Source organism: Hippocampus guttulatus, chromosome 7 (assembly GCF_054856545.1).
Source record: "Hippocampus guttulatus isolate MCC_2025c chromosome 7, RoL_Hgut_1.0, whole genome shotgun sequence".
NCBI lineage: Eukaryota > Metazoa > Chordata > Actinopteri > Syngnathiformes > Syngnathidae > Hippocampus > Hippocampus guttulatus.
In genome coordinates, this window is record NC_141267.1 from 5,082,891 (window position 1) to 5,095,164 (window position 12,274).

At 41.2% G+C, this 12,274-nt stretch overlaps 1 protein-coding gene across 1 annotated transcript in view; it reads right to left on the reverse strand.

The window, feature by feature from the left end:
- Positions 1-9,474, reverse strand: part of col24a1 (collagen type XXIV alpha 1) — a 130,052-nt gene extending 120,578 nt beyond the window's left edge. Inside the window, exon 1 of the mRNA XM_086115661.1 lies at positions 9,018-9,474. Coding sequence (XP_085971787.1) covers positions 9,018-9,070 — 53 coding nt within the window. The 5' untranslated portion in view covers positions 9,071-9,474. The remainder of the gene's footprint in view (positions 1-9,017) is intronic.
- Positions 9,475-12,274: the final 2,800 nt, after the last annotated feature.

A 12,274-nucleotide genomic window follows, 5' to 3' on the forward strand; every position in this document is an offset into this window, starting at 1 on the left:
TGTTCTTCTTTTTTTAAACTAGACTCCAAATGGAAAATCTAAACATAGCTTAAGCATTCCCTTTTGGGCTATCAAGCTGGACCATCTGATGCTGATTCAGACAGCTTTTTTCTGTCATCCTTGTTAGAGCTATTTCAAGGGGAAGTCAACTCAAAAATGTTCTGAGCAAAGAATATGTTCTTTGCGCCTCCATTAGTCTAAACACGGCATTGTGATTAACATTGTGTTTGTGCAACATGAGTTAAGCAGTAAAATCCACCCATTTATAGCGAACTCACAGGCAGGCCATTTTGCCACGTGCTGAAAATGAAAATGACATAAAAGTTGCTCAGGGCTCAGGGAACAATGAATCATGGGTCAGCTTCATCAAACACGTGAGTGAACAAGTGATTGGTTGTCACCCGAGCCCCGATCAACTGTGATGTCATTTTTATTTGACAGAAAGTGGCAAAATGGCCCCCTGAGATGGCTAAAAACAGGTGGATTTTGCTGCTTAATTCATATTCCACAAACACAATATTAATCAAAATGCCGTGTTTAGACTAGTGGATGCACATACAGTATATTATTGTTATTATTGTATATTATTTTGGAGTTGACTTCCCTTTTAAGGAATCACTGGCCTGAAAATCCACCAGCTCACCCCACCCGCCAAGATTCCGCACATCTACAATGGCGTAGGTGGTGGAATTATCTACACAACCGAACTGCGCCGGCAAATTTTCTGTCTCAGCGTGACAGGAAAAAAACATTCCCACATTAAAATATACACTGCAATTGCGTCATTTGAAAACAATGAGGAATCGATGGCAGTTCAGTGTTGATTAAAATGCTTCCCAGTCATTGCACTGAAAGTAAGACAAGGCTCCCCAAACACTGTTCTGTTGACTGAAAGAAATACCACTGTGAGGGGAGTGGTTGTCATGTCAAGACTATGAATACTTAGGACTAGCCCACGCCACTGAATCCTTTCACAGTTACAGTAATGTGTCTTTCTCCCACTAAATGAGCTTGGATAATCAAAAACAGTTCATTCATCCAGGCACAAGACAGAGAGGTACTGTGCTTGGATTAACTTGGCAAAGGAGCAAAGCTTCGTTTACAACCACCATAAGGAAAAAGAAACGTATTTCTTAAAATTGTCATCATGTGCCAAGTGAATAGAAACATTCACAGTGTGTATACAAGTCGAACTTGGGGCTACCACTCGTCACATCATTAGTGACAAGAACGTAGGAAAATTGTTCATCTATCCAAACAACTCTAAATTGTTTGACTTCTACAAATAAGATGTTAGAAACCATGCAATCGAACGGTTAATTTCCCTGTTTCCCTTGGCCTGCGTAGAAAAGGTTTTCTGATTTGGATTCAACCAAACAGAATTGTGACATCCCTAAGCTGTTTCATTCCGTTTCTTCACACATGTTTCATGACATCAACACAGTAGATATGTACTCTTAAATTCTTCAAAAGTGTCACACCATTTAATTTTTCAGAGTTTGGGACAATGGAGATCTTAAGATTGAACCTCTTTCCACAAGCTTAGGTTGGATAACTAAAGGGTTGTTCACACGGCACACATTTGCTCCGGTACTACACCGATGTATTTTGTTGCGATATATTTTACACCGGAGCAAATTTTGTGGCGCGGTCACACGTACAAAGCCGCTGAGCGTGTCAGCATCGGCGCAGCAGCTCCACTTGCGGTCACACGGCAGTTTCTGCAGCGGAGCAAAACGACAGAAAACAAATGAGCTGTCGTGTTGGTTCTTTTTAAAACTTTTACACAACTCAAGCAACTACTGTACAGGCACATCCTTTTCGGTCTCCGTGCCTTCAGCTAGAGAGTGACCGCCCCCGAAAAGGTAAATCAACGATGACTTCAATGACACTCACCAAAGCAAAAATGTAATGCGCCAAACAGAAAATCAAGAGAGGAAATCACAAAATAAATTCTATGGGGGGTGGGGGGTTGTGAACACACAACAAAGGAACAAACTACACAAACAACTCCGAGACAGGCCAGTCTTCTACAAAAGCAAAAGATGACGTTTGGGGGCTATTCCCCCACCCCCTGTTCTAGTTGAGATGGTATAACCCAAGAGGTGCTTGCTACTGTTATCAGCCAAGTCTTGTGTCGTTATTAAACAAACACATGACGGACGTCCGACAGAGCACGAAAGCAACGCATTTTCGCAGTACGTAATCAACTCTTCTCGAGCATTTGCTCCAGAGCAAATTGGAGAGTTCACACATGCAAATTTACATCGGTGCTGCTCCACAAACGAGCATTTGCTCTGGAGCAAATTTTTAAACCACCTCCCTGAGGTGGATCAAATTTGCTCCGGTGTAAGCTGTTTTCCGGGGCTACCGCGGAGCAAATTTGCACGTGTGACCGCTCCACTGGCGCAGTGCCGGCGTAGCACCGGAGCAAATGTTGCCGTGTGAACACCCCTTATGCCACAACAAGGCACCGTAAGCTAGCTAGCAGTGCAAAATGAAGTACAAGCAACGACTTGCAGGTCGAGACATACAAAGTATTTTTTAAGGACCTGCGAGCCGACCACCAAATCTCCACGGCCGGATGATATAAAGTCAGCAAAGGAGATCACAGTTCTGTGAAGTGGGCACTTGGATACTGCCTTCCAGCATGGTCGTATGTGTCCATGTGTAACCCCCGCAACCAAACACGCCCCCAGCTACATAGCTGTGCCGCGGCTAATTGGGATGATTTTAAAAATATGTCATAAAGATGACAACAGCAATGTGTTCAATTATATCTGCAAAGATTCAGAGGATTTCATGCATTGTCATATTTCCCAGTGAAATATGATTCCATCCACTACATATGTCCGCAGAACTCACAGTCGGTCTGCCTGCACTCTATTCAAATTAGCGAAAAACACGTGAACATTCACTGCAGCAATACTTTGACGTTGTTCCAACAGTCTACTTTCAGCCACTAAATTCTCAGGTGTGTCAGGCTTATGTCGAAGGAAACGTTGTTGATCCGCCAGATTGCCCAGCACTACGCAGTGAGGTTAACTAAATTCCCAAACAAGCGCATCGAGGTTTGCGTTGGCACAAAAAGTCAACATAGACCAATTTTTACACTTGAGCGCAGCTGTGCTGTCTCGGAATATATTGAGCCCAGCCAAACTGCTGGTTGTTGTGAAGTGAGTCACTACGTCTCAGATTTGTGCCTGTAAGTCAAAGCAAAAAAGCAAAATAAATAAATAGAAGGACAGCTTGTATCTCAAGGCAACATTGTACAGTAGCTCTTTGGTTTACCACGACAACCCGTGGTGTTTCGTGGCTACAAAGAACTACTTTGTGCCTCTTCGAGTGTGCAAACCAATCACAAAAGTTAAGACAAAGAATCAAATTATTTAAAAAATGGTTACTTTTATAATGAATTTACTACTTTGTCATCATAGGTTGGTGAAAGAATATACTTTTTGTGTTCCCATGTGCAAATTCAGGTTACGTCTTAGGAAAGGTACTATGGTGTAAGTAAGTGTGAAAAGTATATCTAATAGAATGTGCCTAACTAGGCGGACCAGTGGTTAGCGCATCGACCTCACAGTGCAGAGGGCGTGGGTTCGATCCCAGCTCCGGACTTCCCGTGTGGAGTTTGCATGTTCTCCCTGTGCCTGCATGGGTTTTCTCCGGGTACTCCGGTTTCCTCCCACATTCCAAAAACATGCATGGCAGGCTGATTGAACACTCTCAATTGTCCAGAGGTGTGATTGTGAGCACAGATGGTTGTTTGTCTCTATGTGAGCCACGATTGGCTGGCAACCAGTTCAGGGTGTCCTCTGCCTACTGCCCGAAGACAGCTGGGTTAGGCTCCAGCACCCCCCACAACCCTTGTGAAAATAAAGCGGATCGGAAAATTGATGGATGGATGGATGTGCCTAACCAGAGTGCAGTAAAAAAAGGTGCCGGTAATTAAAACAACACTCATGGTTTGTGTTCCATCCCTGCATGGTTATCTCAATTGAAACCATAAACAACAAGTAACAGATCAAGTTATTGATCTGTAGCCAATATGTGTCGTTTATGTGTTTGCACATGAACACCAGAACGCTGATGCCTACAGCTGATGTCTAAAGTCATAAGACTTGATATTGTGGAAGCAATCCATTTTCTTTTGCAATGTTTGTTATTGTTGTTGTTTATTCTGTAATGGCTGATTTCAAAACTATGCCCCATCAACTATTACCCTAATCATTATACTTGACATTTTCTGTCATCCATAGTACAGTATTTAATTCTTGAGCCACATGGTGAATGTATCGTGCTCTCTTTAGATTGGAGTCTGGAGTCAAGAGGTCAGTGCAGACCTGAGTAAAGATTTACTCAATCCACAAGACAGCATGCAGACAAAGGGCTGTGAGTAAACTTACAGCGGTCTTTATTGGTTTACCCTTTTCCTTTTGTGGGTGGACTTGCAGATGTTAGAAGCCTTTAATGGAGTCATATAAATAGACCAAAATCCCTACAGACAACAGTGCTGTGCAGAAAGGGAATAAACTGTACAGTCAGCAAATGGTGTTCAAGATGTCTTTAATGCATCCTTCATCAAGGACCACTAAGTCAGCTTTGTGTTTATTTTCATCTTAAGTCCATGACACACATCTTGGTGCATTTTTGCATTGATATTTTTTATTTCAGTTTTCTCAGTTGCTTTGAATTTCTCAAAACTACTTGTTTTAATTTTCACGTTGTGTCACTTTTTGCAAGAAAGAAAGGAGTTTCTCATTTTATGGATCAAGTTGCAAATGCTTTGGCACATCCATGCAAATGATTTGGTACAATTCTCTGCTGTTTTTGACATTGTCAATTGCTTCAGTCATTTCAAAAATCTCTCACACCCCACAAAATGGTGGCATTCGTTCAATGTATAAATCCATGCAAAATGGCTGAACTTTTTGTCATAATTTTACATCAACCAATGATCAGCTAGTTTTCTGTTGATGAATAATATGTTGAAAAAAAATTCTAACAAGCAAATAAACCCCCTGAGATATATGTGATATATTTTTACACATTTGTCTGGTCTTTTCTGTCTCATGGCTGTTTAATATGGATGGTTTTAGAATGCTGGAGGGAGCCTGAGTACCCGCTATTCAAATCCAAATAGAAATGCGAACCACTTGTGTGCCATGCTGTAGAGATGGATGGTCGCTAGACAGACAGAGAGAGAGAGAGATTCCAGCCTACAAAACCTAACTTCCATCACAATTTGACTATTTCCTTTTTTTTTAAATTATTTATTTATTTTTTAACATGTTCTCAAGAACATTATTGTGTGACGGTTATTGCAGTATATTGTCTACAACTTCCCCCTGGTGAGGGAAGGTAGATTTGCGGGCTTCATAAGGTTTTTCAAACCTTTTCACATGACCAGTGTTTGTTATAACTTGTGAGAGAGAGTTAGAAAAGAGAAGTTTGCTTTACCACCCCCGTCTCACACACACACAGGCACAGGCATTCACACAGGCACGCACGCACATATTCTGAGATTGATACATGATGTCAACCACGATTCAAGTGGCAAATTTAGCAAATGATGTTGGTAAAATACAGTTTAAATAGTAAAGCTATTGATGATGGTGATTCATGATGGGAATTTGTTCAGTATTGACTTACAATAGGTCTAGCCTGCTAGCTCTTAGCTCCTCTCCATGGGAACAAGCAGTCTGGATGATTTTGACAGCTCATGAGATTCTTTGTCAATGTTCTTGAAAATAAATAAATCCTGCAGTGAATATGATCGAAAACAGGAACCATCCATTCCATTAAAGTCATTTTGAAACTGACCGCTCTAAGACCAATACAAATCCAGTCTTGTTTATTTGCTGACCAACATAAACCTTACATCAGATGTCCAATGGCAATCCATTGAGCTGTATTGTGGCCAGTTATCCATTTACTCTGGGAAATCAAGGCCAACACATTTTGAGCAGCAAGGACTCGACCACGCTGTGTCTCTCCCTGAATTAGAAATGTAATTTCGCAAAACAATACCAATTTGTATTAAATGTACTTGTAATCAGATTAAGTGGGGGGGGGGGGGTTCTGAAGTGGAATTCAGTTTTTTTTTGTATCCTGAATACATAACGCAATGTCGGTAATGTAAAATCCTAATGTATTCTGTTACACCCTAAGTATTCCACTGTATTCCACTCATTACTAATAAGTGGATGACTCAGCAGGAAACACACACATATCGATATGTGAGAGGAAGATTAGAAGATTCATACTTCATTGTTTAGGTGGGATGTACACTGGTAATCTACTTTTTAGGGCTCACTGGTGTTGTTGTTTCATATGAAAACACTCAAATATTTCAATTTCTTTTCTCTTTTCACAACGTGACATTGCTTTACTGCAAGATGAAACAGACCCAAATCACAAATTTACAATAATTTTCTTCAAGGGCCTGTATGGAAAAATTGACTTTTTATTTGCTTGCATATAAATAGTTGGGTCTTTGGGGTGTCTGCCCCCCAAGCAAGGGTAAAATTACATCGCCAAGCAATTATTTTTCATTTTTGTCTTTGAGGGAGCCATTCAGAATTTCCACTGCACTGTCATGTAACAGGCAGGGTTATTTCATGATAAACCACCCCCACACATAAATCTCAGCGGGTGACTTGGACGCTGGACTATGCGAAGATCCTCCAGTTTCAAGATATGACAAAACTATGCTGTCTGCAATACTATCTCAAAGAATAAAGAGAATTGTTGGATGCACAGATTTGCATAAACATCGCATAAGGCAAGGCGTCATCATTTATACAGCATATTCCATACACACTGGAACGTACCTTGCTTCGCACAATTACGGTACAAGTAAAAAAAAAAATAATAATTAAAAAGAATATACAAACAAAAGAATCTGTAACCAAAATACAGAAATAAAGGTTAATTACTAAAATTTAAAAAAGAACATACATAGTGCAAGGAAATTACTTTGGACAATTGATTTTCGCATTGCATTAAAAGACCTCAATCATAGGGTGTGTGTGTGTGTGTGTGTGTGTGTGTGTGTGTGTGTGTGTGTGTGTGTGTGTGTGTGTGTGTGTGTGTGTGTGTGTGTGTGTGTGTGTGTGTGTGTGTGTGTGTATGCGCAAGTGTTGGGGGGTTGAATAGTTTAAACCTGGAATTTAAAGCATTCACACTTGGAGCTGATTTTACTGTTGTTAACAGCTTATCCCATTTGCATACAACATAAAACTGCTATATTATGTTGTTAGAATATATTGTAGTATAAAATATCATACTATAGCCATACAGTATTGCTAAATGCTGCTTGCTTTGAATTAAGGAGTACAAACTTGATTGCTTGGTGAAGATGTCAGCTCAGTGTGTGTCTGGGCCTATTTGTGTTTGCCCATCTGTCCACCATAGAGGCATCTGTCCACTAATTGACATGGGTAATTCAGCAGCTTGGTGATGAAGTTATGCTACACAAGGAAAATACAATTCACACTGTCTTTGTGGGGACTTCTTTCATGTTTCACGCTTGCTTTTTTCAAATTTGGGGCTCAGCCACCCCAAGCTATGCCCTTACTAATCATTGTCACAAAATCCATACTCACCATTGGACTAGCAGTATATTGGGCAGGGTGACCAATGACTCGTTTTATAAAGACTAGGTTGCCCCCTCAAAACAGGCTAATTTCATCACAACAAAAATACCATGCAAATATCATTTTCATTCTTCATCCTTGCACTATTTTGATGAAAGCATGTCACAGGCATATTATTCAGGCACATGCGTACTGCTTTTAAATTGTGTGTGTGTTTGTGTGTGTGTGTGTGTGTACAGTATATATATATATATATATATATATACACAGTATATATATCCCGTAATTGTCTTGCATGAGGACTTTTAAGCTGTGGATGTCTGAGTGCATATCACATTGAGCCTGTACCTTGTTCAAAGGCGCTCCAGCAATGCTCAGGTACTGGCTTCACTCCAATAATAATAATAAGAACAATAAGAATAATAATACATTTTATTTATCAGTGCCTTTCAAAATACCCAAGGACACTTTACAGTCAAAAAAGAGCAATAAAACCATAGATAAAATTATAAATAATAAAAAGCGATGAGTTCAACTAAATATGCCATTTTAAATCAGTCATTTATTTTCTTAGCGACAGACCTGAACATGCTATCTTACGTTTCTTGGTCAACTCACTTCTCATTTTCATTCAGAAGAACCAAAAAGAAGGATTTTGATCAGCACAAGTCCACTTTAAAATCAAGAGGTAGCCTTGCCTCTTCTGGGAGAGCAGGGAGAGTTGAAATAACTCATTGTAAAGCCCCTTTTGCTCACATCTGGAGAGAATTCATGACAAGAGTATTGACCATTTGGAATCCAAAAACAATGTAGTTGCAGACATTGCATTTCGCTCTGTTCCGGATGTCAGTAATGCACACATAATGCCTGTGATGACTGTTCAAAAAAAGACTTTTATTGCTCTCCTTCTTCAACTTTTTTTTACATCACCTATTCCTGACATGCTGAATCAGCATTTTTTTTCTTCCAAGCCTTTTGGACACCCAGGCTGTGCATGAGCCTCTGCAAGATATTTTAAAAGCATATACCTGGACCGGCACTAATGCGAATATACGATCATATTAAAGGGGTTGTCATAATTTATCTATTGACTACTGGTATGAATCGTAAATCATTAAGTGGGAGGCATTAGGAAGCACTGCGACCACAATTGCCTCCGTTTTGATAATGCAACTGTTCTATATCAACCAATGAAGTGTTGAGTCCGTCCGTCACTGTTTAACTGGTTAAACCGAGTCGTATACGTCCACGAAGTTGATCCATGTTAAGTCAGGCAGCCTTTCGGGAAAAGACGCCAACAAATGAGCAGAATAATGTTTCCAATTACACACGCAAAAACCATAACCCTCTCGCGTAAACACTTTCAAGCGCACATTGTATGACATCTGCAAGCTATTTAATCAAAAGCACACTTACGTTGCTGCCGCGGAAACGTGTCCACTCCTTGTCCGTTGAGCTCCTAAATGCATTTGTATGCATTTGTCCCGGCAGCAGAATTCTGGGTGAAAACAGAATCACACTCGAAAGGATACCTGCTCATGGGCTAACCGTTCGGAAGCAGCCACGGGAAACTTCAAGTGGTCGGAGGAGTAATGTTACGGCCGCCTCAGAGATTCCTCATCGTGTGACAGTCCACAAGAGAGCTCTTCTACCTCTCTGCCGGCTCCCTTTTGCGCCAAAGCGCTCCTGCCGCGCGCACTGAACCGGACGATTCCGATATCCAAACTGAAGACGCAAAGTGGTTGCACATATACACGCACACACACACCCGCGCGCGCGCGTAGCAAGTCCAGCTGTCGATGCTTTCCCTTTGCATTCACCGCGCATCCGACGCCTTTGCGAGGCTTCTTCTCCACAGGCTGTGCGCTGCGTCTATACCTCCAGGCGGTGGTTTGCGCTATGTGCCTTAACTTGCACTGATGGGACAGCATTCAGCCCAATACGACTCCTACCAACCAGCTGTTGGTGTTGGATTTCACCAAGTTCTGCCTTGTGACATCACGGATAGAATTTTGGCATGTGCGCACTCTGGACAGAATGTTGACATTTGCACATGTGGGTAGTACATGAATGCACATTGGCCACATATACGCATACCTGTCAACTTTTCGGAGCGCCAACCTGTATAAACTACCAAAAAAATCCTTATAACATACCAAAGCATTTTATATGTCAAAATAACGGCAGAAAAAAACCCACGAAATTTTCAATATTTATTGTAGATCTCCATAATACACGTGATTTACTGGAAAGTTACCGGAAATGAAACCATTCGAGTAGACTAGCACCATTCTGGACAAAAGCAAACGGAACTACCTGTTAGGGGGGAAAAAAAACCCCGGAAATTTTCAGAATCCGTATGATTTGTGCGATACGGCCATATACGTAAGATTCACCACAAAATCCATATGAACTATGGCTAAACCGTATGAGTTGACAGGTATGTATACGTGAAGATATTGGTTGAAATGTATTCGTCTCCAGGGTAAATAAACTTCTAAAAATATAATTGTAATGTAATTTAACAGTAATTGTTTTTAATGGTAATGAAATTAGATGTGAAGGATGAGCTTCTCAGAGGTGTGAATGAGTCCTTTGGACTTTGGATTTTATACAATGGGTTTTCTCTGGGAACACAATTCCAAGACTGATAAAATATTAGGTTGACTCAAGCCCCAAAGTGTTGGATATGCCTTAATACTGATTTGTGGTTTCAATATGAAAACAACATGCATCCATCCATTATATGAGTCACTTTATCTTCACAAGGGTCATGGGCATGCTGGAGACAATTCCAGTTGTCTTTGGGCAGTAGGCCAGGTACACCCTGAACTGGTTGTTAGCCAATGTCAGTATTAAAAACTAGGTTTCTTATAATTGCCATATGTAACACTTTGGTCATCCTTTATGGCCAAGAATATTTTTTTCCACACATGTACGATTCATAAATATCCATCCATCTGTTTTCTAATCCACTTATCCTCACAAGGGTGTGCTGGAGCCTCTCCCAACTGTCTTGGAGCAGCAGGTGGTGTACACGCTGAACTGGTTTCCAGCCAGGGACGGGCACGCATCGACAAACAACCCTTCACACTCACAATCACACAGAGGGAAAAATTAGAGTGTTCCATTAACCTGCAATGCCTGTTTTTGAAATGTTTGAGGAAACTGCAGTACCCGGACATAACCCACGCAGACATGGGGAGAACATGCAAACTCCACACAGGAAGACCAGAGATGGAATTTAACCCTGCACCTCTGCACTGCGAGGCGGGCATGCTAACCAGTTAACACCATCCCAACCATTATTCATAAATAATTTAACCCCCCCTCCCCCAAAAAAAACTTGTTCTCATCATGCCTGCATAGATCCAGCTACTTTGGTTTCCTCATATATTCCCAAAACATGCATGGTAGGTTAATTGAAGACTCTAAATTGTCTGTAGGTGTGAATGTGAATGGTTGTTTATCTTTATCTTGTTTATATTGGCGCTGATGCTCAGGGAAGATGCCAATCAGACCCGGCAGACCCAAATGTATTTTTAGGGTTTGCTAGGAGTGTCTGGCAGAATCCCCTTTCTGAAAGACTTTCAACTCCCACCTCTGGCAGAGCTTCACCCACATCCTGGGAGAGGTGGAGGGCATTGAGTCTCAGTGGCCCGTGTTCCGGGCTTCTACTGTTGAGGCAGCCGATCGGAGTTGTGGCTGTAAGATGGTCGGTGCCTGTCGTGATGGCAATCCCCAAACCCGAAACTCCACAGAGGAGGGCCTGAGCCCAGATTCAAACCCTCAATCTGCACTGTGAGGTGAATGTGCTTCCCAGTCATCCAGTTTATGAGCCTTATTGTTTAGTATTACATTGGATTAACAGATATGACCACCTTTTCTCAATCAAACAGGCTTTGACCCACTTCCACTGTTCCAGCTCCAGATGAACACAACAGCTTAAAACAAACAGAGCTCTGTGGATCCCTGAGCTGCCCATCCCACTCCACCTACGCACCCCACTTCCCTTTTCCTAATGATTGTAGCCTCCCCCAGCACACAGAACAGACATGGATTGCACAGAAACTCTGGGACGCTACTGGGAGACAGAGCGGCCTTTAATACAGTACTACACAGTAAAATGGTATTTTGAGTAATTGCCATTGATGCCTTAATAAGGAGTAATTTACGAGAGGTCAAATGGATGTGGAAACTCCAAGTCAAGTCTTCCAGGCGCTGTAAACAGCAGAGTCTACATTTTGTGTTGTTTGCAAACATTTTTGTCCAGCAGTTTCTGCGTGAATGAGTTACATTCTCTCCCTTGCTGCCTCTTTTTGGCATCTCATGATAGCAATGATTCAAGCAGATGTTTTCACCCTTTTCCAGCAATCAAAAAGACGAGATGTTGCAGTTCGGACATAGTGTATATGCTACATGGACTGTATGCAAAACAACAAGAAATTTAGAAGAATCTGTTGCTACCTCTGCAAAAACTAAGCATTTTTTGTTTTTCATAAAGAACTTTATTATTAAACTTTAAAACCAATACATTATATTAAACATGTAAATACATAAATTGGTATTATGAAGTGTAATTAAGCCATGTTTCTCGCTCTCACACACACACACACACACACGCACACACACACACACCAAAGAACACTTGAGCGTTAGTTTTCTTTTTAAGG